The following is a 27792-nucleotide window of genomic DNA, read 5'->3' on the forward strand; positions in this document are numbered from 1 at the left end:
AATCAAAACCCCTTCCTTTCCCGCACAGGGGCCCTACCGATCAAGTAGATTTTGACTGCATCAAAGCCTCCATCTACTCATAATGAGTCCGAGATTCCCAGCCAATGACTTGAAACAGCATCTTTAAATGATCAATTGATTCAATGATGATGTGTTTCTGTTTACTTCACAACACAAAATGTTTCTGGCGCAATTTTTCCGAAATCGTGCGGATGATTTTATCGATTTTGAAACTGTAGGAATGCGTTTCTCGACCTCTGCGATGATCCAGACTTCCGGTCATACTTTATTTTTTACAAAGAAAATACTCTTCATCATTTCTCAAAGACTCGTCTGATTTTTCTGCTCGGCGTGAAGAGGATTCTGTAAAAACATTGAGCAGTATCATTGTTTTTCTCTTTTTTGGTGCAAAACAGTGTAGGTACACAGTTTGAAACATAGCGAACGAGATACGCGTTCCTGCACTTACACCGGTGATATGCCAAATCATAAATAATTGGTAAGATCAAGAATGCAACCAGGGTGGTCAAAAATAAAAAAAAATACTCACGAACACGAGGCCATGAAAATGTTGCAATATAACGTCATTGAGAAAAACTCACCTGGAACAATAATACAAAATCATAAGTATTGAATGACATACATAAAAAAAATAAATAATTTAAAAAAAAAAAAAAAATAAAAAAAAATAAAAACATGCAAACATTACAGTACGGGCAGATTATTGAAATTGTTAGAGAAAGCGATAGACAAAGAAACCAAAGGGAAAATAAAGCGATCCTGTCGATTGAAATGGGTGGCTCTCATGGACTAAGAAAGAAAATAATGGACTAACTGTAGTTATAGAGTGTACCTCAGGTTGCCATTAGATAATGAATCCATTACTTACTCAACCACCCTTCTCAACTAGGATAGCTCCGTTTCACTTTTGTCTTATACGACTGTAGCTTTGTCTATCGATATCAATAATCGCTGATAATAACGCTAGATTCTCATAGTCGATATGGTCCCATCCATCGGACGATTATCCGCCCGTTTAGACCTCCGAACATCTGACGCGTATAAGACATGGCAAACAAACGCGCAGATACAGGGTGATCTTAAAGTTTTATACCACCAACATTAGGCATCACCCCGTAACTTTTGAACGAATTGTCAGACTTGAAATTTTGTGAATGCTCCTAGGTCAAAGGAAACGACTTTCAGGAACCGCCAAAATTTTAAAGGTACCCCCTCAATGAGGACAAGAAACCTGAGGTGTCACAGGGGCGGTGGCAGGACTTTTCGACAGGGTGGCCAAACATGAAAAAGAAAATCGTGAAATTTCACGGGAAATATTTCATGAAAGTTCAGAAATTTATGAAAGATATTGAAAAATTCCGGTTCTTTTTCATGTCATGTAAGATGTAAAAACAAGCGGGAAAGTTCTAATACTGTCGTATTAGAAAAGCGCTCAGGTGTTAGTAAATGTATTTAGTGGAGAAAGGAAGTATAAACTCCGTCGACTTGGCTGGGAAATGGAAATAAAACATCAGCTGATATCAAACAAAGGTTACCCAGGAAACCGTAAACGCGTATTTTTGTTTCCCAAAAATGAGCTCACCGTTGAGCTCATCAGGCGCGATTTTTTTAGGCTTCATTTGAGTTCAACGATCAATTTCGATAAGAATTACTCTACCGCTAAGAAATTTTCTTATGGACAAACGATCGAAACTACCTGCGCATTACGTTAAAAGCATGAAATACAGTTTTCACAGCTTTATTTATTTTAAAAATGGACCCCCCCCCCCCCAAAGCCTACACATCGATGAGCTGGTGCACCATTTAAACGCATTAGCACTAGTATACTAGTACTCAGAGGCAAGTCGAAATCAAAAAGCCTGCCTATCGGCTGAGCGCTTAATTGTGACTTTCTTCTATTTTTGTTTGTTTGAGTGCGGGTTGCATACTCTAGCCTCTGCAAAATGTGAAATATTTCACAGCCTCGTGAAATTTCATGAAATATTTCACTGAAATTTCCAATCTTTCATTTCTTTCTTACGTTTCATGCCACCCTGCTGTTCGACGACCCTGTATAGTCAACGACGAGGGACGGAAGATACCCCTCTGTATTTACTCGATCCTATCAAAGAATTTGACAAACTTGACTTGCGGGGCTTCTGAAATTAGACCCCGATCAAAGTTCCGCGCGGAGGAGCTGAAGCCGCGGCTTAAGTGCCCCCCCCCCCCCCCCCCCGCCGTCCGGACCTTTCTAAAATTGACCTCGCCACATACCACCACTATTAATTACAATTACCTTCCGTTTCCCCTCTTGCGTAACGGCGCGGTCTGGCGGACGGTCTACCCGGCGCGGCGCGAGCGATGCTGTTCGGCGGGCGGCCTACCCCGCGAGGAGCGGGTCGGATCGACGACCAGTAGAATCCCCTTGTTTTTTCGCGACGGAACACAGTGGATCGAGTCATTGGGAGAGGTTGGACATGACATTTTGGACTTAAACTGCAATTTTTGAAGTTTGTTTCGTCTCATTTTAAATTTTAAGGGGTGTTCCTAAAAGAAAATTTCACGAAAAAACCAATGGTACCACATTTAGAACCTCATAGTTTTGTATAAACGGAGTTGTAAGCGTTTGTAGTTTCCAAATTTTGTCCGACCTCTCCTACTAACTCGATCCACTGTGCGGTGACGGGACGTTACACGCTCGTAAGTTGAGAAAATAGCCCTAACAAAACAGAGGAGGGTCGCCCGTGTCTGCTTTTACGCTCCCGCGGGTTCGGGAACTTCCATCCCTGCTGCACTTATCAATTGTGTACGTGGTGATCTGGAATTTCACCTCGGAGTGAAAACAAGGGATGTCGTCTCGGCGAGGGAGAACTGCACTGCCGTGCTAACGAAGAACGCCGTATGAACCTTCAGGCGTTGCCAAGTTTACTTTCATAAAACGCAAATTTTCTGGTAAACTTATGAATATTTTCCTCTCAATTTCTCAGATAATTTTGTTCGCAATTTCACCGAAAGATTCTGAAAATTTAAAGGAAAAATATTCACAACTTTCCTCAAAAATAAACATTTCACCGAAGTAAATTTGGCAACTCTCGACTGTTCATACGGCGTTCTTCCTTAGCGCGGCGGAATTGACAATCAGCCTGTATTATAATCTCTCAAGCCTCCTAAATTTTCATTTCGGGTAACGCTTGGTTCTAGCGTTCTACCGGGCCAATCATCACATTTTTTGCGCTTATTTACAGGTGATTGTCTCTAGATGAGCCCGCTCTCTATTCAGTTTTTGGAAATATGTTCAGTTTTTCTATATTACGCGACAAAGTTGTGAATTCCCCCATTTAAAAAATGTAAATTTTAATTTTTTATCACAGTATTCCGCATTTCCGGCTCATTTTGGAAACGACGGGTATGCAATCAGTTTCTTCACGCAGTTATGAATGCTTTAATGGACAAGGCAGAGAACCCGTTTAACTGCATTTTGAAATGCAACTAAATTAACTTCGCGGGACCTTCAAATGTGTTGAAAGACGATGAAACATTGGAAACTGCGCATGAAAAAACGTAAAATGAGTAAGTGCGCGCCTTGCCCTGAGGACCCCGGTCGGAAATAAATCAGAGAGATGCGAACCTGGGGGCGGGGGATGGGTTACTCGCTGCGGGGGTGCAAAGACAGACGGGGGGGGGGAGAGGGGCGGCGGGGACAGCACGTGTCACGACGAGCGATCCTATCAAGTTTAAGTAGATACTTACAAATTAATCAACGCGTCTGAGGGACAGCCTCCTCCTTCAACGGTCCCCTTTCACCTCGCACCCAAGCCCAGGGACTTATGTAGGTACTTACTTGGCGTCGTGGCCCTTACGAAAGAGCGTACCTGCATTTCCACTTTGCAAAATTTTCGCGCAGAACATACATTTCTCCTCGAGAACCATCCGGCATTTTTAAGGTAATAATTTCAGCTAATTGTCATTTTTTCTGAATTTGTTCGGGTTCTTATGTTCAAAAAAAGCTTCCCGTGGAACGGTAAGTGAAGCAAGTGTGGAAAATATCTTAATCTCTTCATTTCGATGCGTAAAAAAAGAATTTCGATGTTGTCAAGCTCAATTTTGCGTCTAACCCCCCAAAATCAAGATGGCGGCCAAAATGGGGGCTCGGGGGGTGAAAATTATGGAATTTGATTTTGATGTCATGATTGGGGTCAATTCTTATGTAATTTTGGTCGTAGAATCCGAATTTGAGGTCCAAAATACTCTCCGACCCAAAGGGATGCCCCAAATCCAAGATGGCCGCCAAAATCTCCAAGATAGGGTCAAAACTGCGATACGTATGTAAAAGTGCCAAGTAGGGTGTCCTTGGTAGGGTTCTTTGGGTCGGAGATTTCACCTATGATGTCAAAAACTTACCACGAATCCATTGAAGCCCAAAAAAATCAAAATGGCGGCCAAAAGGGCTGCCGTTGCGGGGTGAAATATTTTGTTGAGGCAAATATCGTCAAATGAGGTGTCATTCTATAGGTTTTTGGGGTCGTAGATTCCAAAAATGAGGTCCAAATAACAAAATAAGCTGATAGAAGTTCACCGAAAGCCAAAATGGCGGCCATAATGGCTGCCGCCCAGGCATTGAACGCGTTTGAACAGTAGGGTGTCCCATTTTGGACGTTACAAAAAAAAAATTGCGAAATCCAACAGAGATACCTGCCAAAAAGTTGTCTCATAGTTAGAAAAAAAAGCACAAAAAAATCTCAGGGTCGTAGCTAAAGTTTGAGTGGTCCCGCAAGGTACTTAAGATGTTTCACCGATTTCTCATCTTGGCAATCTTGGCGATCTTGCAGATTTTTTTTCGGTAAATGCAATCGAGGTAAAAAGTCGCAAATGCGGATAATGAGACTTCTGATACTATATTTTAAGAGAAAAATAACGGTTTGGACCCACGAGGATCAGAATCCCTCGTTCTTAGCTCTCAAAATGCAAAAATCAGCGATTTTAGCATTTTGTAGTCAAACCGCTGCTCGACCGTCGCTCGACTTAAATGTCGCGGCATTTGACGCGCTGTTTCACAATGATCCCATTGTAGGAGTAAAAAGTCCTTCAAGTATGTTCATTAGAGGTGTAAGAGGGTCACTTTGGCCAATTTTTGTTGCTTTTAAACATTGAGCTCATTGTTTAGAATGTTTTTATTTTTGTTTTTTGTCTTTTTTTTTGTTAATATAATTTTCCTGTTTTTCATCATTTTTTAAAATGGTTTAAAAAGGGCGACTCATCTTACACCAAAATTGAACTCCTTTGGCGAACAATATACGTAGATGGTCAAATACTTCCTCTAAAACAGTTTTTGGATTCAAAGCCTCCCAAAAAAGCCGATGTTGCCATATTTTATCCCCGGAAAACACAAAAAACCGAGTACCTATTTCAGTATTTGGAGGCTGTTCCTCACCGAGCTCATTGAGCAAATTTCAGCAAACCTTGAATTTTCATACGTTATGACCAGATTACTAGTGATTATGTACATGTGTTTATCTATACAGCCTCCCACCGCGGCGCGACGTTGCCACATACCATCGATAAGATTCGATAGAAATCCGCGTTTCCTTAGATTTGAGCCATTTTTTCGGATATTGCACATGGAATACATATGGGTCATTCCACGTCAACGCAACCAAGCTCGAAACCCGACCCCCTCCGATTTGGCTGAAAATTGGTGTACGGGGTCTTTATATCATATTAAGAAACCAATTTTGAAAGGTTTACCCATCTGACGCCCCGTTCGCGAGATATCGACCCCCAAAGATGGGGTGAATTTTAGCGGTATTCAAAACAGCCCGTTTTAGCGATTCTCATTTTCTCGACTCTCCTCTCTTTGACTCTCCATAGCGAGACTCTTTATCAATCCATCATGCTTTGAAAGAGTGATTCTAGACCACTTTTTCATGCAGATTCTGAATATGCCATCGAAATTGAGCTAAGAATTATTTAAATGGCCGTAATTCAGGCTTTTTTAAAATTTACTATTTCTTTGCCATTCAATGTTCAAACTGAAATATCCAAAATACAGTCTCTCCGATTTTGTGTGAGTACTTCATAGAACAGTGCATAGAGCGCGCTAAATATGCTCGTACAAGTAGAGTAACATCCTCGAATTCTTTTTTAGGGGGTCCGGCCCTTCCCGCATTGCAGGGTCCAGCCCTACCTTCTTCAGGACCCAGCCCTACTTTCTCCAGGGCCCAGCCCTATGTGGTTAGTGCTCGGCCCCGCCTCTGGTAGGACTAGGCCCTGAGGCAGGTAGGGCTGAACCTTAACTTCAGCATGGGCCTGCCCCTTCGATGTTTAGGTGAAGCAATTTTACCTACCCCAGGTGTAGGGCCGGCCCTGCCCCGCAGGTCCCAACCCTAAACTCCTTTTTTCCGTGGAGATAGAAGGAGATCATACCTTGTGCCAATATCTATTATTTTAAGACCCTGCGCTTATAGACGACCCATTTCTTACGATTTCTAGTCATGATGTTTGTGCACGAGGATGCGACTTTCAAACATTGACCGTGATCTGAGGACCAAAAAGAAACAGTGCCACATTTCAAAAACACGGGTTCTCAATGCTGAATTTTTGCCCACCCTTAAATCTAGCCCTCTCCCCCCCACCCCCGTCCTTTTGGAAGGGTAACGATTGCTAAGAATGCTGCCTCGTAATTTCCCCATTTTTTTCTCAAACTGCAAAGTGGAAATTCCTCTACCCTCCCAAAGTCCTTCAAGGAGTTTGCACCCCCTAAGATTTGGAGACATCACAAACATCATGCTTAGAATTCGTAAGAAATGGGTCGTCGATAAGCGCAGGATCTTAAAATAATGATTATTGCCACAAGGTATGATCCCCTTCCATCTCTGAATACTGCATTTTAAGTTTTACATAAGTATTCCATGTGCAATATCCGAAAAAATGGCTCAAATCTAAGGAAACGCGGATTTCTATCGAATCTTATCGATGGTATGTGGCAACGTCGCGCCGCGGTGGGAGGCTGTATAGATAAACACATGTACATAATCACTAGTAATCTGGTCATAACGTATGAAAATTCAGGGTTTGTTGAAATTTGCTCAATGAGCTCGGTGAGGAACAGCCTCCAAATACTGAAATAGGTACTCGGTTTTTTGTGTTTTACGGGGATAAAATATGGCAACATCGGCTTTTTTGGGAGGCTTTGAATCCAAAAACTGTTTTAGAGGAAGTATTTGACCATCTACGTATATTGTTCGCCAAAGCAGTTCAATTTTGGTGTAAGATGAGTCGCCCTTTTTAAACCATTTTAAAAAATGATGAAAAACAGGAAAATTATATTAACAAAAAAAAAAGACAAAAAAACAAAAAATAAAAAACATTCTAAACAATGAGCTCAATGTTTAAAAGCAACAAAAATTGGCCAAAGTGACTCTCTTACACCTCTAATGAACATACTTGAAGGACTTTTTACTCCTACAATGGGATCATTGTGAAACAGCGCGTCAAATGCCGCGACATTTAAGTCGAGCGACGGTCGAGCAGCGGTTTGACTACAAAATGCTAAAATCGCTGATTTTGACCCATTTGAGCCATAATGACCGCCATTTTGGCTTTTGGAGAACTTCCAAACCAAAATTTTAAAAACATTTTAAAAAACATTTTAAACAATGAGCTCAGTGTTTAAAAGCAACAAAAATTGGCCAAAGTGACTCTCTTACACCTCTAATGAACATACTTGAAGGACTTTTTACTCCTACAATGGGATCATTGTGAAACAGCGCGTCAAATGCCGCGACATTTAAGTCGAGCGACGGTCGAGCAGCGGTTTGACTACAAAATGCTAAAATCGCTGATTTTTGCATTTTGAGAGCTAAGAACGAGGGATTCTGATCCTCGTGGGTCCAAACCGTTATTTTTCTCTTAAAATATAGTATCAGAAGTCTCATTATCCGCATTTGCGACTTTTTACCTCGATTGCATTTACCGAAAAAAAATCTGCAAGATCGCCAAGATTGCCAAGATGAGAAATCGGTGAAACATCTTAAGTACCTTGCGGGACCACTCATACTTTAGCTACGACCCTGAGAGTTTTTTGTGCTTTTTTTTCTAACTATGAGACAACTTTTTGGCAGGTATCTCTGTTGGATTTCGCAATTTTTTTTTTTGAAACGTCCAAAATGGGACACCCTAATGTTCAAACGCGTTCAATGCCTGGGCGGCAGCCATTATGACCGCCATTTTGGCTTTTGGAGAACTTCTATCAGCTTATATTGTTATTTGGACCTCATTTTTGGAATTTACGACCCAAAAAACCTATACAGTGACACCTCATTCGACGATGTTTGCCTCAACAAAATATTTCACCCCGCAACGGCAGCCCTTTTGGCCGCCATTTTGATTTTTTTGGGCTTCAATGGATCCGTGGTAAGTTTTTGACATCATAGGTGAAATCTCCGACCCAAAGAACCCTACCAAGGACACCCTACTTGGCACTTTTACATACGTATCGCAGTTTTGACCCTATCGTGGAAATTTTGGCGGCCATCTTGGATTTGGGGCATCCCTTCAGGTCGGAGAGCATTTTGAACCTCAAATTCGGATTCTACGACCAAAATTACATAAGAATCGACCCCAATCATGACATCAAAAACAAATTCCATAATTTTCACCCCCCGAGCCCCCATTTTGGCCGCCATCTTGATTTTGGGGGGTTGGACGCAAAATTGAGCTTGACAACATCGAAATTCTTTTTCTACGCATCGAAATGAAGAGATTAAGACATTTTCCACACTTGCTTCACTTACCGTTCCACGGGAGTACATAAGAACCTGGACTAAATTCTGAGATCGCACTTCTGTTGTCATGAGACTGAAGAATTCATGTACCAAATCTGACAAAGAAATTCAACGTAATAAAGGCAGGGTTTTTTAGAGGAAAAATATTGCATTCGATACTGATCTTGAAGCTGCACTCGAATGCGATATTTTTCCTCTGAAAAAACCCTGCCTTTCATGCGCTGAATTTCTTTGTCAGATTTGGTATATGAATTCTGTAGTCTCATTACAACAGACATGCGATGGTACTGGTTCTATCAAAACTAAAGGAGCCACAATATAGATGTGCGTTTCTCGGATAGGTAACTGTATGCGCTCAAAAGTATGTGTGTTGCATATGCAGCACAATTGAAGGCGAACTCGAGATTGACGATTCGTATCACTAGATTAGCTTAGTTAGTGGGTTACGGTTCAAGCGAAGCTTATGGAATGCAACAAAATGTGTCCGCTGAAAAGACATGATAATACGCTGTGTTTTACTAGAGTCCCTTTATACGTAGAGAGAGGTGAGACAACGCGGCTTGTGGATGTTACAAACGGGAATAAAAATTACACAAATTGGACGATTTGTGTAATCTTTGATCGACTCATTCCCGAATTCCTGCCTCCGTTCCTTCTCTCATTCTATTTGTTCCTTGTCGTACCCCCAGTTCCCCGGTCCATTCCAGTTTATAATCTTTGCAATTGGTGAAAATGTAATCTTAATTCCTGTTTGTGACACTGTGAAGGCCCAAAATACGGCAACCGATCAGAAATGGATTAGCATTGTCTTTATTCTCAGTATAAAGGGACTCTACGTTTTACACGTAGCTCACACGTTATTTCCCTTAGAGGCTCCAAAACGAGACCAAACACAGTCTGAAAGCCCCTCTCGCATACCGTAGCTTGATATTTTCATCACGGCAAGCTCAATAAATTCAAGGATCCTCGAGTGGGCGACAGACGGGGACAAGGGACAAGGGTGCGCGGCGAAGATTGAAACCTGGGCGGATCTAAACAAGCGATCAAATCGATTACGCCCCATTACGGGCTCTCGATTTGATTTCTGTTTCGCTTTACCCCCCGATAATCGCGACTCCGCGCCGCGGGGCGAAAGTAAAATGTAATTACGCACCCCCTCCCCGGTACTTTCCCGCCACATCTCCTTAAAATATGGTCCGGAGCGCGTCCGGCTGCTTTGCGTTCGGGTCCAGGCCTAGGAAGGGATGAAAGTTCTTGACGCGATACGCTAAAGATTTATCTGACCAATTACGGTAGGCTGACCCCTCTCGTCAAAGTTCTGAGCGCCGGAGTTGCCGCGCTACAGATGCTGCCAACTGCACCGACCCGCCAGAAAGCCAAACCTTGGGAGTTTTCAAGAGGGACACTCTCCGAAGATGTTTGTGTTCTTGTGTTGCTTTCGGTTGATGGGAATGGAGAATGGGCTTGTTGCAATCATCCCAAAGACTCGTGGTATTCGTCCGGATGATTAATAAGCGACCGATATTATTTCAAAACTGGGAAAAAAAAAACACATTGGATCTAGAGTCCAGACTCTTGAAAACATTGACAAGAAAAAGGACTCTGGATTCAATCAGATTAAAGCTTCAATCAAAAGGAAATCCGCTAAAATTAAGAGGCTTGGTTCTTGATTTAATCATAAGTCTGATTAAATCAAGAGTATTTTTTCTTGTCCATGTTTTTACGAGTCTGGACTCTAGATCCAATGTGTTTTTTCTCCAGTGCGTGTCACGGGATCAGCGTGGATAGTTTGGTCATACCACTATTCATGGTCCCCGGTAAGCGATTAGTATCACACGTATAGGAAGGCGAAATGAAAAGGCATGACTCTAAGTCAATAAAAATACTCAATGGTTAAAAACCAACCCGCGTGTCACGGGATTACCGTGTAGTTTGGTCATACCACTATTCATGCTCTGCGGTAGGCGTTTAGTATCACAAGTATAGGAAGGCGAAATGAAAAACGCATGCCTGTGAGTCAATAAAAATACTCAATGGTTAAAAACCGACCCGCGCACTAGAAAAGAAAAAACACATTGGATCTAGAGACACATTGGATCATTGGACTCTTGAAAACATTGACAAGAAAATTGACTCTTGATTCGATCAGATTTAAGCTTAAATCAAAAGGAAATACGCTCAAATTAAGAGGCTAGCTTCTTGATTGAAGCTCAAATCTGATTGAATCAAGAGTATTTTTTCTTGTCGATGTTTTTAAAAGTCTGGACTCTAAATCCAATGTGTTTTTTTCCCCAGTGAATTATATAAAAAGGGTATTTTTTATTGGTGTTAGGGAAGTCAGCCATAATTGCTATCTTCTGCATGCTTTCGTGGTTGCGTTTTGGACACACAGCATACACATTTTCAGGTTAGAAATTAACAAGGGAGGGTGACACTGTACTTCAAAGCATGCTTTCAACGGCTCTCTGGAGGAATAATGTCACTTACGGCTGTTTTGCCTGAACCTACGGCATTTTTTGCGCACTTACGGCTTTTTCATGTTTTTCGTTTTCACACTATTGAGATGAATTTTTCTTTTTTGGCTATTTCAATGATTCCATCGAAAAGAGATTAAACGAATTTAGAGGGAAACTTGATTTTGAAAATTTGACACTTACAACTGCTCTCATCGCTATCACGGCACACAGTGTATCTAGTCAATAGGAGAGGTCGGACAAAATTTGGAATTTTCAAAAGCTTATAGATCCATTCATACAAAATTTTGACGGCCTAAAAGTGGTGCCATTGGTTTCCTCGTGAAATTTTCTTCAAGCAACACCCCTTAAAATTTAAAATGTGACGAAATGAACATCCAAAATTACAGTTTTGGTCAAAAATGTTATTTCTGACCTCTCTGATTGACTCGATCCACCGTTCGGCGGCGCGGGGGGAGTTCGCACGAGTATTTTAATGGACAAAATCTGGCATCGCTGTGAATAGCGGGTGCGGACATTAATGCCCGTGTATAGCAACGCGCATAATCGGCAATAAACGGTCATAAGAGCGCGTTAAACGTAGCCTCACCGTGAGTTTCTAATGAAAAAATAAATAACGGCCCCCTCACCCTCGGATTGGGGAGCCCACTCTCTCTCGATGAGTCGGGGGGGGGGGGGGGGGGGGAAATCACCGGTGGCGGCGGAATAAAAACCCGCGGAGGAACGTAAACGGAACATTGTCGCGAGGCGGGACCGAACTGTCCAGTGTCCATTGTCCGGGCGCTCGTTAAAACACCGCCACCTCGACAATGTCACCGAGGAAAGGGGAGGGGGCGCACAGTGGATCGAGTCAACGGGAGAGGTCGGACAAAATTTGGAAACTTTAAACGCTTATAACTCCGTTCATACACAACTCTGAGGCTCTGAAAGTGGTTCCATTGGTTTCCTCGTAAAATTTTTATCCATATGCACCCCTCGAAATTTAAAATGTGACGAGTTAAATTAGACGTATTCGGGATCTTCCTAAACGGAATTTCTTCAAAATTCGGGAGGAAAATTTTGACCGTGCCCCTGGAGTCCCTTGGATTACATTATGCAATAGGAAACCACTATCTCTGGCTCTTCCACAAAGGCACCTTTCTGCATACTGAAACCAATGACATATATGTTGATTTTTAAAAGAGCCAAAAATAGTGGTTCCTTACTGTAAAATGTGATCCACTTATCCCTCATGGCCGCTGAGTGTTAAAATAAACACGAAGTTAGGGAGCCTCTCATTCCTAGATTCTTTACTGATGCATCGCGATTTTCTTCTGATTATTTTTCTGAGTTCATCTTTGTACATGTACGTGACCTTGATCGTCACCAATCTAAAAGGTCAAATTCTGCGCTGAAACATTTCATTTGAGGGATTGCACTGCAAAATCTCCTCGTCCAATCTACAACATTTGGACTACATTTTGCAATTTGGAACTATAATTCCTAGCCCGGTTTAAAAACGACGCATGTGCCATTAGTTTCCCTATGCACATGTGTTTTTTCAGATGAGCCAGAATTTATAGGTCCAAATTGCAAAATGCAGTCCATTTCTTTTAAATTTAATTCCGCACGTTCGAGCGCAACACTTTTTCAGGCTTCCCCGGGATAATCTAAAAAGACGTAAGTCAATACAGCCGCGCTAAAGAAGAGCGCCGTATGAACATTCGAGAGTTGCCAAAGTTCCCCGAATAAAGCATGCATATTTGAAGAAAGTCATGCATATATTTCATTGGAATTTTCAAATAATTTAGATTAAATTGGGAACGGAAGAGTCTGAAAAATTGGCGTGAATGAATTCAGAATTTTCCCAGTGGATTGGTTTGTTATTTAAGGAAATATGGCAACGCTTGAACGTTCATACGGCGTTTTTCCTTCGCTCGGCAGAATAGAGAGCCCTTATTGGTCCCCGGCGAGCTTCCCGATAAATAAGTTGCATGAAATGGAAACCCATTAGACAATGTAATTCGAGTTCGTTAGGGGACGACACAGTCGCCTCCTCCCCCTCCCCCTTCTTTTGCCACCACTCGCGGGGCCTTGAGTAATGGAGTGGTAGTAGACCATATGAAATGAATTAAAGGTGCATTTCGCACTTCGCTCCGACGACAAAGAGAGGAGATGAAGTGACGCACTGGGGTTCCAGATCTAAAGTCAGCATGACGAGAGCCGACAGCCGGGACTATTGAATTTCTGCGGATCTGACGGAAAGTTTTTCTCCGGCTGATTATTGAAATTTATAGACAAAGATGACCAAAGATAAGTGACCGCGTTACACTGAAAAAAAAGTAGCTTGGATCAAGCATAATGGGCCTGTTGCAAACTTTTGCTAGAGCAGAATGAGGAGTTGTTTCCTATAGATAATACCTCAAAAGTCACGATGAGCGCATCGGCAAAGACTGAAATGCACTTATAAATTCACAATCTGCGTAAGAAATTTGCGTTATTTTGAGCTGCCCGCACGGAAAAAAAAGTGGTCCGCTACGTGAGCGGACCTGCTCGGTGAATTTGAGGTACGAGCTTGAGGAACGACTGTCTGATAAAGACCCAGGTGACTCCTGGTTGTCAACCCCGTACTCAGGTCGCCTGTGGAACCCGGCTGTTCGGGTCTGAGATGAATACCGTAACTTCAGTAATGACGAGCGGCTGGTCGGCGCCAACGAACGGGGAAAGTCCACCCCGTGGATACCGGACGCATCGACCCCCGTCGGCACAGAAGGATCAGGGCTCAACCCCGCGTTGGTCCGCATTTCCGCATGTCCGTCCGGCCAACTAATTACCGTTGGCGTGGTCTTTGTCCACTTACCACCGCGCGCCATATTGGTGTTTGACTTCCAACCGTTCTGACCGTTTTAACTGCTTTCCAAGTTTCAGTTGGAATATTAATATCTGTGTGAACACTGTGTTATTTTCTGTTTTGTTTTTGTGTACGATGTTGATGTATTTGAAGAAATCTGAGACGATTCTACGAGAGCTGTAGGCAGTTAAGGATTAAGTGTGTTGTCAAGGTGAGTGTGTTTATTAGGCCATTTTAGGCCCTCGAATATTCTAGATTTTCAGAATTCGTCACTCATACATTATTACTCACATTTTTATCTTTCTTATTTCATTTCTCACATTTTGCTTCACAGAATCATTCAATTTTTCGTATCTTGGATCTTTATTGTTTTTGCCCCATCACACCTGCAAACAAGTGCACACCTACTTTATACATATATCAAGTACAACGCGAGAATATTTACCATTTGAGTTACGCATAGCTAGACAACAGTGAGGAATTTAATGTAACTAATATTCAATTTTTATTTGCATTCATTCATTTTTAATGGAATCGATGGTTTTATAATGCTTGTATATTTGTTATTTGGTCACTCATTTAGAAATCAATCAATGATAAAATCCGCAATTTGAATTTTTAAGAATACTGGCATTTCATTACACATTCACGACATTAGTAACGCAACTATTAAGTCCCACTGATTTATTGAAAGGCTGAAATCCAAAGAGAGAAAATACTGACATCGACAAACGCGTGATGCACGTTAACTTCAAAGCAAATGTGTTACATGAAACAATTATTTCCCCCCATTCTTTGCTTATTTATTTATTTAGTTAATAAGTAACTAAAGGGTGACGAATTTTGAAAATTGGTAGAAAATTCATGACGGTGTTCAATGACTAATAAACACACACATCTTTGAGCTTTTGAACAGCTTTGACGCCTGACAGCTCTTTTAAAACACTCTCATCTTTCGGAAAAACTATCAAAATCAAACAGAAACTGATACAGGAGCACCAGATCTTGATTGCGGGAATTTTTTGGGTTTCTGACTTACATCATGAACTGCGCATGAACGGGAAGTACGAAATTGCTAAAACGGATGCGAACCTGAAGAACTAATAAACTCTTATTCCTATATAGGAACAAGAGCTTTCTCAACGAATAATAACTGGTCTAATGCATAGGGAAAACCTGAGGATCCCTGGAGCAGCAGGGCTGAGAAGGGGGGGAGGGGAAAGAAAAAGAAATTCGGTACTGTGATTACATCAGTCTAGCTCTGCTACAAAATTCGTCTTGGTCTGATCTAACGAACGAATAAGCCCGCATGAACGACCGGGAGTTCCGGTATTCACAGCGGACCTCTCTGGGTCAGCGGAGGAACAGTGCGTTCGTCTTAGCGAGACATTCGCGGTTGTCCACTCCGGCATAGTGACCATCAAATTCACAGGTACCATTACAGTCGTCAACCCCGGTAACCCTCTATAGCGCTATATTCACAGGAACTTTCCTGCAACCGGTACGGACTAGTCCGCTCGGGTAGCAGGCCTTTTTTTTCCGTGCGCTCCAAAAACGATACTACTGCACAGGTGAACATTTTGTCAGAGGAGTCGCTCCATCGTCGGCAATATTCATCATGGCCGACGCTTGCGCAGTTCCTCGCGTAATTCGAGGAGAGTTCAAGGTCAATTGAGGCGGGCGAGGAAAATATGAACGTAAACACGCCGATTGTTATCTGGTTTAATCCTGTTCAGGTGTTATCTCGTCCCATCACACGTGTTTTGGCGGACTGGCGTCGGCCATGATGAGTATTGCCACCAATGGAACGACTCCTGCAACAAAATGTTCACCTGTACCGTAGTATCGTTTTTGAAGCGGGAAGCTCAAAAAACCGCAAATTTCTTACGCAGATTGTGAAATTATGAGTGCATTTCAGACTTTGCCGATGCGCTCATCGTGATTTTTGAGGCATTATCTGTAAGAAACAACTCTTAGTTTTGCTCTAGCAAAAGTTTGCAACAGGCCCATTATTCTTGAATTTGCCGCCAAGAATTTTCTTTATCTTGCTTTAAGCTGACTTTTTCTTGATTCAAGAAAAATAATGCTTGGGTTAAGCAAAAAAAGTAGCTTATATTAACCATCAAAATTCTTGATTTAAGATGAAATACTTCTTGGTGGCAAAAAGATTCTTTTTTTCCAGTGTAGTCAGAAAGGAACCAAGCCACATCCGCTATTGCTAGATTTAATTGGGCAATTTAATTTCTCACATAAAAACGGTAGTGCGAATTTTTGTTAAAATTTCAGTGAATTTTCTGCGTAGTGCAAAGCAAATTCCTTACAACTTTCAAAGAAATTCGCACAAACGTTCTCTTGTAAAAAATTAAATCACCTAGTTAAATTTGGCAACAGCTGATTTGGCTTGTTCTTTTCTGCTGAGCGCGATCCAAATAAAGCGATCCTATTGGTGAAGGAGGTAATTAATTGACTAACTAACGGCTAATAGTTATCCTATTAGTTCTTCATAAAAACTCACTTGAAACAAAACAGCAAAAAGAAGTATTGAAAAAGATACAACTGTGTTGATTGTCTCAACTCTCTCTATGAAGGGACTCTAATCACAACCACCCATTTCAACCGATCAGGATCGCTCCATGTTCCCTAAGTCTTTGTCTATCGCTTCTACCTAAACACTTCTGAGCCACTGTTATTTCATTCACAGTTTCAGAAGCAGATAATTCACGACGAACGCAATATCGAATTGTGTATCATTGCTCTTGCTTCAACTCCGCGGGTGAACTCATAACGAAACACAAAAAAAACGCGTCATCAGGCCGGACAATTTCACTAAACTGACTTTGCAAACAGAAAAAAAACTTCTCGGCTGTGATGGAAACACTTGCTGACATTCAAGTCAGACTTGCATCCAGACAAGTGGAAACTTCATTCATAACGACTGAACCAATTGCACAGCTTGTGGAGGCAAAGTTAAGGAATGAAAAATTACCGAAAAATTCCGTAGGGGTATTTCTTACACGTCTCGGGAAAATTGATGTAACTCGTTGAGTTTTTAACCAAACTAGCTCAACTTAGGCTCGTTTAAGAGCTAAGAGTATGAGCTATCACCTCCCGCAAACCGCATGTCGATATCTATTGTGGTTCCCGAATGACAGCCTTAGTGCCAGTTGTTTTGGGACGGCCTATGTAGGATCAGCGATGCAAAAATTATCCGGCAAAAAATCGGTGCAATAGGTTCGCTTTACAAAGCGTCGCTCTTGGCTCTTCTGACACGAGAGCTTACCTCTTTTTCCGCATGAGCTCCAGGAAGCATGGATTTATACAGGGTTATTCAAAAGTCACGCACCACTGATCATAACTTAAGTTCTAATTAAGATATCGGTTTGCGGTTTGTGTCGTTTTTCCTCATATGGAGAGGGAAACTTTTTTAGGTACTTTCTAGTTTTAGACCCCCTCAGGGGGAGGTGGGCGGGGTACAACTTAAAAATTTCAAATGAATGGCCACCCCCCTCATGATAAGTGGTGCGTGACTTTTGAATAACCCTGTATGTAAGACAGGGCTCACGTGGAAATTGAGATACGTCCTTACGTCATATATGCGAGGATACATGAAGGAGTTGATTTCTGTGAAGTAATTCAATTGGAATCGTATTTAAACACTAGGTTCAACCGTTCTGCAAAAGAAGAGATTGGATTAGGGGATTGCTTTCCGCGGCATCCGCCAATGCCTGAAGGGACTATCAAAGAGAGATTTCGCGACGAATGGAGGAAACGTCGATTGGCCGCGACGTTATTTATGACCGAAACAGCTCACGCTAGTTGAAGCCACGGTTACACAGGCAGCGCGCGACGCGAAGACAACCGCACGGCGCACTGTGTGCCAAAACCCCAATCTAGCTGCTCAAAACCTCTTCACGTCTCTTTTTTTCGGATAACCACCTGCACAGGCATTAGTGTAAGCTCGAAGAGGGCTCACCTAAAATTTCAAAACTTAGTCATCAAAAGTTTCAAAATGGCGGCCATCTAAAAATCCTGTTCATCTCATGTAAAAATCTTACAAATTTCAATCAATTTTTAGGCGCCGTATGTGACCTAATAAACTCCAAAAATTAGTTAAATTTTGTTTATCGATCCAAAATACGTCCTCGGGGACGTCTTGAGCTTATGCATTCCACTTGAAAATGGTGAATTTCTCATTTGGCCATTCAAAGAAATATGAATTTTCAATCGGATTTTTCCTTTAATCAAGAACTAAGCCTCTTCATTTGAGCGGATTTTCTTTTGATTTAAGCAAAAATCCGATTGAGGCAAGAGTATTTTTTCTTGTTAATGTTTTTAAGTGTCTGGACTCTGGATCCAAGCGACTTTTTTTTCATTTTTGAATTAGAAATAACATAACAATAATTAACTTTTTGCGATGACCGGAGTAGGTTCCCATGAATAACAGTTTCAAAATAACGGCCGTCATGATGGCGGGAAATTGGTATCTTTCTCCTCGTATTTTCTTGATTTTTCATAAAATTTAAATACAATTTCCTGAATTTGGCCACGAATGAATAGACACTAGTTTGACTTCACAAACCGACATTTATGGTGAACTGAATAAATAGTTTCACTTTTGAACGTGCTCAACTACATATGGTTAAAAATGCTTGCGTGACAGACTTAGAATTTTCTGATCCATGATATCCCGAAATTTTCCGGTTTTTACTGACTGTAGAGTCCCGTATTACGTATCTTAATTGAATCAGTGAGTTCGAAAACACACCAACTCGGGTTTTTTTTTCGATTTTAACTTTTTGACGGTTTAGTGACATTTATGGATAGAAGCATCTGCACGCAAAAGGAAATTTCGAACTTGCAATCGGAAGTGCTCGAAACAGCGACGGGAAAAGGGAAGAATCGAAGTATTTCATTGGAAATACCAATTTTTGGCCATTTCAACGGAAACGGGTGACCATCCGATCTTGCGGTTTTCTTTTTTCGGTTCAGTATACCTTGTACCAACGTCCAAGAAGTTATACAAACATTCAAGCGTTATTCAAGTCAAAACATGTAAATTTAGACTATGAAAAATCAGTATCTGAAAGTCTGTGAGAACGAAAACACACCAACTCGGAAATTTTTAAACGCTTAATTCTCTGTCATCAAACATGATGTATCGATTTCAACTTGGTGCTGTACAAAGTCTCTATGTACTTGTCCTTTGGCACCAAAAAGCTTTTTCTTAAAATAACTTCTTCGCCCGCTGCGCAGTTTTAGGTGTTTCCTGAACAATTTTTATTTCGAGTTGGTGTGTTTTCGAAGCTCACTGATTCAATTAACAACGATTCAAAAACTCGGATAAACAGAAAAGAACAGATATAAAATGAATGGAAATATCGCGACAATATTCTCCGTGATTTGACTAAAAACCATCGAGAAAACCCCAGGAAACTTTTCAGAAAACCTGTGAGTGGCTTTTTAAAAAGATGTCTTTAAAAATTAAACAGAAGTAAAGATGTGCAACGTTGCAATTGGAGATAAATACGCTTTTTTTCGCGTGAGCGGTAAATACTCGAATTCATTTACGGCTGGCGCAACGAGATAACTATTCGACCACAGGTGTACCCATGTTGCCGCTAGCCGGATTGAAGGCGCGTCACTTTGCGCAGATGATTCGACCGCGTTTCCTTTGCTTCCTGAACACTTCCTTTCTTTCCTGGCCGGCGCGAGACTAAAATCGCCGCAAAATTGAGACTCCGCTACACCTCGTCATTCTTGACTTTCTGCCCCGTTTTTACAAAAATTGAAAGCAAATTATGTATCTTGATCGCAACCATTCAAAAACTCAGATTGTATTGTATTTTTTTAGTTAAAATAAGAAAAGAAAAGAAAAAAGAAGAAGAAACGAATGAAGATTTTGTATCGAAATATTCTGTGATTTTTTTTGAAATCGTTTAGGTATATTCCTGGAAGCTTTCCAGATGCCAGTGTGTAGCTTTTAAAAGAAATGAATTTATAATCGAACATGAGAGGCGGTGTACAGCGTTACAATCTGAGATAATTACGGTCACTATTTTTGCCTATCAGCCCCGTTTTAATTATAATTTAAGAAAATATGCATTTTAATCGCATCGACTCAGAAACTTAGACCGTGTTTAATTTCTTTTAGTTTAAAAGAAAAAGATATGAAAAGAATTTTACGGGATGTCGACTATTTCATTGCAGATTTTTTTATGTATTCCTTATTTTTCCTGGAATTTTAAATACAATTTTCTAGATTAAGACCGCGAATAAATTGACACTCGTTAGACCTCACGGACCAAAATCTTTGGTGCATGGAATCAAGTGCTTTGCTTTTGTGTATGCTACACTGCATGTAGGTTAAATTTGGAGTTTCCTGATCCGTGACCGATTTTCGTGATATTTTCCTGATGACATCGAAATTCCGGGTGTTTGTCGTTTTTATTCTGACAGGAGACATAGTAATCTTGGTTGTTAACCGGCCGACTTGGATCAAACTTGGTGTTAAGGGCTTTTTGGCACGAAGAGAAGGAATCTGACATCGGAATGCAAAAGTATATTGCATTATTTTCAATGTGGCAGCCTTAACAAGGCGAGAAGTTATCATCTCGGTTTCTTAAAAGAGCGAATCTAACGGCAAAATGCAAAAATATTGCACTATTTTCAAGATGAGGCGCTTTCCGCCATTTTAATGGTAGTCAGATTTTAAGTAGCACAATATTTTTGCATTGAATGTCAGATTCGTTCTTTCCGTGCCAAAAAACCCAGGCACTCCAAGTTTCATCCCAGTCGACCGGTTAACGACCAATTTCTCGTCATTATGAACTTGAGCTGGTCGTCATTATTAAACGGTGATATATGGCAACCTGCAGTTAGCCCCCCCCCCCCATCGGGAATAACCAGGTAGACGTACGAGAAAGATGTAAAAACTTGTACCCAGAAATATCTGGAATAATCGCTGCAAACCGCGCTTCGATATCTCGATCGAGTAACATGCCACGGTCGAATATAGACATTAAAACAAGCGGGAAAGTTCTAATACTGTCGTATTAGAAAAGCGCTCAGGTGTTAGTCAATGTATTTAGTGAAGAAAGGAAGTATATACTCCGTCGACTTGGCTGGGTAATGGAAATAAAACATCAGCTGATAGCAAACAAAGGTTACCAAGGAAACCGTAAACGCGTTTTTTTCGTTTCCCGAAAATGATAGTCACCGTTGAGCTCATCAGGCGCGTTTTTTTAGGCTTCGTTTATTTTCAACGATCAATTTCGATAAGAATTACTCTACCGCTAAGGAATTTTCTTATAGACAAACGATCGAAACTACCCGCGCATTACGTTAAAAGCGTAAAATACGGTTTTCACAGCTTTATTTATTTTAAAACTGGACCCCCCCCCCCCCCCCCCAAAAAAAAAGCCTACACATCGATGAGCTGGTGCGCCATTTAAACGAATTAGCACTAGTATACTAGTACTCTAGAGGCAAGTCGAAATCAAAAAGCGCTGCCTATCGGCTGAGCGCTTAATACCCTCAGAAATGAGTGATAATCGGGGACTTTGTTCCCTCCCTCAATATCGCGAAAACGGTTCGTATATTCAATCTTAAATTTCAGTTAACGTCTAGGCAGTATGGAGTCATCCAAAGGACGAAAACAACCTCAAAGGGACTCCAATTTGAGGGGCCCAAAATCAGGCAATATTGTGCATGGCTCTTCGTGTTCTTTTTCAAGCAAGCTCATTCATCTGAATATCGCGCAAAATACACGCTTGTTCCAGCGGTTTTGTAAAATCATAAAAGCTTTTCTCATCTTAACATCGCGGCAAATACGCAGTTTTGCCTAGCGGTTTGATAAAAACACAAAAGAGTACGTGTTCATAATCTGAGCATCACGGCATTCGTAAGCGTCAGTAATCTGAGACAGGCAAAAGCCAAGATCTGCCTAAATTTTCGCGTGATACCACATACCTACTCCAGAGTTCGAATAGTTGCAAGCGTAGTTTCCACATTTAACTGTAGGACCACAATTTTTCTTTTAGATGAACAGACAGCTATTAGAGATTAACTCATCATTTTGGAAATTCAAGAATAATTATTATGGATACATACCGATTAACAGCTGGCGACATGCACTCCTGAAACAGAGAAAATAACATTCAAGGATAAAATAGGGCAGAAAAAGATCAGATCAATGACAAAATGAGGGTGGGGTTGCAGCGAAGTAACGAGTTAAAAACCGTAGCCTAGAAATCTCTACCCTTTAGATCCGTTCAATCTTTTTTAAATCAAGGGCGAGTCTTCAGAGAGTCTCAGCCTCTGTATCAGTCAGCAAGATAGCTATTTTCGTGTCTCGTCAATTAACTTCGATACTGGCTTCGGTTCAAACAGTAAGTTTTCCTGTGTTACACCACCTAACGTTGATCGGAAAATCTGGAGTTTTAAAGCAAAAAGAAAGCTGTCCTAAATATGTCGTTGTTACTGACATTCTTGCGATTTTTCCAAAGATTTTCTTAAGAAAATGAGAAATCACACATTAATCTTCGCAATTTTTTGGCGGCAACCACGCGATTTTGCAGCAGTTTAGTAAGAACATCAAAAATTACGCTAATTCTCCTAATTTTCGCGGCATACACGCGAATGCTCAGCGGTCGATGAAAAATATATGGGATCGCACAATTTTCACCCAATAGTGCTTGAAACTCGGCATGAAGTCTTAGCAGCCATCTGGCGTGCAACTCTTTTTCTTGGGGCCAAAATGAGAAATTGTCTTTTCGAAATACATCGAGTCAGGAATATATATATATATTGAATAGTAATGTTAGGACAAGACCCGATGCGTCACGATACTTGACGAAGACGGAGGGGAAGAATTGATAACACGACAGATAACACCTTGCAGAATGCGCCAAAAAATCCCAAAAAACGGAGTTTAACGACGATTTTCTTTGCGGTTACATTTTTCAGCGGCCAAAGGCGATTTCTTACCGGCAAATCGCTGTTTGGCAGGCGTGTGTTTTAAACACTGTTTTCACCTCAATATTGCGAAAGATACACGATTTTTAGATACGCGAGCCTAATGTTAGAATGTCAGGAATGTGAGATACGAAAAAACATAAGATTCTCCTATACAATAGCGCGTGATACTATGTACACTCCGGCGTTCGAATAGTTACTCAACTCATTTTCGCCTTTTAAAAAGTGAGGAGTTACGCACAATCCATCTCAATATCCCGAAAAGTACGCAATATTCCCAGCGGATTCGTTAAAGCCTAGACAATTAAGCGCAGTTCATCTCGGTATAGTGGGAAATGCACGACTTTTCCAATATTTGTTCAGAGGGAAAAGAGAAATTACGCGTTAATCACCGCAATATTGCGGCAACTACTCACTCTCAATATCACGGAAAATAAAATCAATTCAAGATAATTTCTTGATAACTTTTAATTTGTATGTTGCATGCACTCTCCGATATTTGTTGAAATATGTTTAATTTTGCCTTTGTAGTGCTTACCTTAATATTGAGCTCTATTCTAAAAGTAATATGAATTTTGGAATAAATCTCGGCATTAGGTAAGTACTCAAAAGGCGAAATTAAAATATATTTATCCAAACAGATTCCTTGATACTTACGCAACACTAACTTGCTGAATTCAAATTAAATTTCAGCTTTAGACTTTGAAATTCTAATGAGGAAAGTGAATATTGATCGAATAAAAAAACAACAAATTGAAAATATAATTTAAAGTACGTACCAGGAGAGGGTTATCCAATTGCCCGACGCCACGCTGAAAGCACTCATAACACTGTCACTAAGCCTGAACTAAAAAACTTGCCCATGAGAAGATTTGAGATATTAATGAGATAGTGATAGTGATAGTGATATTTGTAAGATAGTGTGGAAATGTGTACAGGTTCACTGTGAGGTGCACAAAATGTACGAATTTACTATTCTGATTTAAATTCTGCCCATGTCAGGTGTGTACAATTTATGTAGTTATACAAAGCAAACAAATAAAATAAAATAAAAGAGAAAATGATCGATGATTTTGTATGAACGACCAATTTACTGAAAGAATACACGTATGGCACTTCATAGAGACTTCTTTCAAATCCTTGCTTACGTCAGTGGACACAAATGCAGCGATAGTAATATTGATTACTTCCTGAAAAATGTTTCGTGGGACTATTATTCGTCACGTGGTTCAACCGTCTTAACGTAGATGCATTGTTGTCAACTTAATGCTACATATTTCTAGACGCTTGACGTCAAAAAATTTAAATGAATGTTTCCATTATCAAATTTAAGCGCTATCGTTTTAACTAATTCATCTACATTTGGATAAAATATTTTGGAATACGTATAATTTTGTCACTGGTCCGATTTTTATTTCAATAATGAGACATTCCTCCAATTTCTCTCGCCAGTAAATAATATTTCAAAAATGTTTTCGGCTCAATTATTTATAGATCTAAATGCTAGGGTATATTCATGAGGAGTAGCGGAACAATTCAATTACTACATGTTAAGCACAGCTTTTAACTTCGGATTATTATTCTTCTCCAATGTCTCTCATCACAAAAAAACAAAAAACAAAACAAAAGGTACTCTCAACTCAAATCATAGATCTCTGAAATTATCTTGTCTCAGCTCAAGATGTAAGTGCTGTTGTCTCAACTAATTCATTTAAATTCGGATAAAAGTGGGTCTAGACTTTGAAACGCATCAACAATTTTTCTTCTCCAATTTCACTCATCACAAAAAAACAAAAGGTGCTCTCGGCTCAACTCATAGATCTCCGAAGTTATCTTGTCTCAACTCAAGGTGTAAGTGCTGTCGTTCTAACTAATTCATCTACATTCGGATAAAAGCGGGTCTAGATTATGAAACGTGTGACAAATTATTCGTCTCCAATTTCTCTCATCACAACAAAAGCAAAAGGTACTCTCGGCTTAACTCATAGATCTCCGCAGTACTCTTGTCTCAACTCAAAGCAGTACTAGAGTTGTAAGTGCTGTCGGCTCAACTTATTCATCGGGACACAATGAAAAATGCCTTCACTGAGGCATAATTTCTTAAATCTAAAATTCAAAGACTTTTAGGCGGAAGTTGATCTTCGTCCACAGAGTGTGTTAGTTCAATGGACAGCAATTTGTACACATTTCGACCGGAAAAAATAATTTCCAAGTTCCGTAGCGAAAATCACTGAATTTACAATGTTGGGCGAATTACCCTCACTGTCCCAGGTTTTCAACGACTTATCAAGAACTATTCACCCTGAGATCTACATCTTTTTCAGGGCTGCCTACACTCACGTTTTGCGAATTCCTCACTCATCCGCTACGCACAGTTATAAATTTTGCTCACTTCCTACTCACCGTTCTATATTTTTCTCACTATTCATTGTTCTCGATCTAATTCACTTATCGCTCACCGCGTTTCTTGGTTTTACTATCTTTTCACTCATTGCATCTCGATTTCACTACTCATTTTACTCATTATGTCTCGATTTTACTCTTTTTACTCCTTGTGTCCCGATTTCACGACTCTTTTTACTCATTGTGTCTCGATTTTACTATCTTTGTTCTCTCTGTTCTCGATTTTACTCCCAATCGATTTTACTCACTCTTTCCTCTCCGTTCCTCGATTTTACTCACATTTCACTCACAATTTCTCCATTTTACTCACTCGTCACTCACAAATCACACAAGTAATGTATTATTTTAGGATCGATCATCACTTCATCGATCGCTAATCACACCGCGGGACACTATGATGGAGGATCACTCTTTGATTTATTCACAGCTCAAGGGAATTCTCACACACTACTAAAATGACACCCATTTTACTCACCGATACTTAAATTACGCAAGAATTGGCAGCCCTGATTTGTTTACCAACTAAGAATTATTGGATATTCATGACTCACAATAAAAAAAACTGTTTCCTTGACAGTTGGTCGTTACGCAGAGAAAAATAATTGCTGTGTTAAGGAACAAATATTCCTACTCTTAAAAATTCTGCCGCTGATTTTCCTTCGTCTGCTACTGACTGCTAAAACTTCTTCCTCTCCTACTATTACTGTCGTTGTTTTTATTTTTGATTGGCTTGATTTCCCAAATCAAGGGATTTTTACAGCTGCTGAAACTGCTATTGCTGCTTTAACTGCTATTGCTGCTTCGACTGATATTGCTGCTTTAACTACTATCGCTGCTGCCTTTCCATAAAAAATGTGAGTTTGATGTGCAGATAGATTTGTGCCGGTGAAAACACGGACATATCGATCAAGCAAAACTCTGGCAAGGAGGTCATTCGCAGAATAGAGCATGTTGCGTAGCTGAAGTCCCACGGCTATGGCTGAAATTCGACGATCATCGTACACAGCTAGAAAGGTGGCGAGCTGCATTGACTAAAAATATGTTCTTTTCCTATATTAGCTTAAGTGTTGTAACTATTTAAAAAAAAAATTATCTTTGAATTACGTAATTAATTAAATTAAGTTCTTGCATGTGATAGCGATTTGCGATTTAAGGTGATTCGACGGACGCCATTTTTGTGTCAGAGCGACATGCTATACATCGCATCGATTCGTTCCATAATTTCAGCCACTTTTCATTTTTTTCGAATTTTAAGATCACACTTCTGTTGTCGTGTGACTGAAGAGTCCATGTTCCAAATTTGACAAAGAAATTCAACGTATTAAAGGCAGGGTTTTTCCTCTAAGAAACCCTGTCTTCATTACGTTGAATTCCTTTGTCAAATTTAGTACATGAATTCTTCAGTCTCGTGTCAACAGAAGTGCGAGCTTAAAATTCGAAAAAAACGACAAGTCGCTGAAATTATGGAACGAATTGATGTGATTTATCGAAATGTAGAAATTCCCGAAGAATACGCTGATTAAATTTACTATCGACTTTCTTAAGGTGCGACTTTAATTTTTAAACTATATTAAGTATATTATTTAAGCTTATATTATTTAAGCTGACTTCATTAGGGTGATTCGATGGACGCCATATCTTGTGTCAGGACGACATACGATAAATCGCATGTCGTTCTGACACAAAATATAACCTCCATCAAATCACCTTGAGATCAAGAGTGAGGTATAATGCGAGGGATAAAACCATCATACGTCCTACTTCTACCTTGAACTTCCTAATCTCAAATTATCCCGTAAGTTGATTCTTCCCAGGAAATGAACGAGCATCGATCTGTCGAACAAATTTTGCTGTAATACGAGTTTTGCTTTTCACTCTTGACAAAAAAAAGTGCTAACACAGTGTGGGAGCATACTCAAGCAGTCTGTTGGTGAAAAGTCTCTTCCCAAAACCCCTAAATTAAGCCAAATGAGAGACTAAACGCGAAATATCGCATTCTATTTAACCAATAGAATGCGATATTTCGCGGTCAGTCTCATTTGGCTTTAATTTAGGGGTTCCGGGAAGAGACTTTTCACCAAAGGACTGCTGATGTATACCTCTACACTGTTTCAGCACTTTTTTTTGCTTTCAGTGAAAAGCAAGACTCGTATTACATCAAAATTTGTTCGACAGATCGATGTCTGTATGCTTCCTGGGTGGAATCACCTTAACCCAAACCCTAGTCCTAACCTAACCCCTCGTCCCAACCGAAACCCTCTTCCCCCTCTTAGTCTTGGCCCACCTAAACTCATAAGTCCCGCCTTACCAAGTCAGTCAACTGACGCCT

The 27792-nt window shown here is 40.5% G+C and overlaps 1 protein-coding gene across 6 annotated transcripts in view; it reads right to left on the reverse strand.

Annotated features, from left to right (window-relative positions):
- LOC140224856 (uncharacterized) overlaps positions 1 to 27792 on the reverse strand; it is a 514095-nt gene that overhangs the window by 464317 nt on the left and 21986 nt on the right. For all 6 annotated transcript variants that reach the window (XM_072301692.1, XM_072301695.1, XM_072301691.1 and 3 more), the window contains exons 2-3: positions 23840 to 23907; positions 22197 to 22222 (exon numbers count right to left, since the gene is read on the reverse strand). In XM_072301692.1, coding sequence (XP_072157793.1) covers positions 22197 to 22222; positions 23840 to 23907 — 94 coding nt within the window. The remainder of the gene's footprint in view (positions 1 to 22196; positions 22223 to 23839; positions 23908 to 27792) is intronic.

Source organism: Bemisia tabaci, chromosome 6 (genome assembly GCF_918797505.1).
Source record: "Bemisia tabaci chromosome 6, PGI_BMITA_v3".
In the NCBI taxonomy this organism is placed as follows: Eukaryota; Metazoa; Arthropoda; class Insecta; order Hemiptera; family Aleyrodidae; genus Bemisia; species Bemisia tabaci.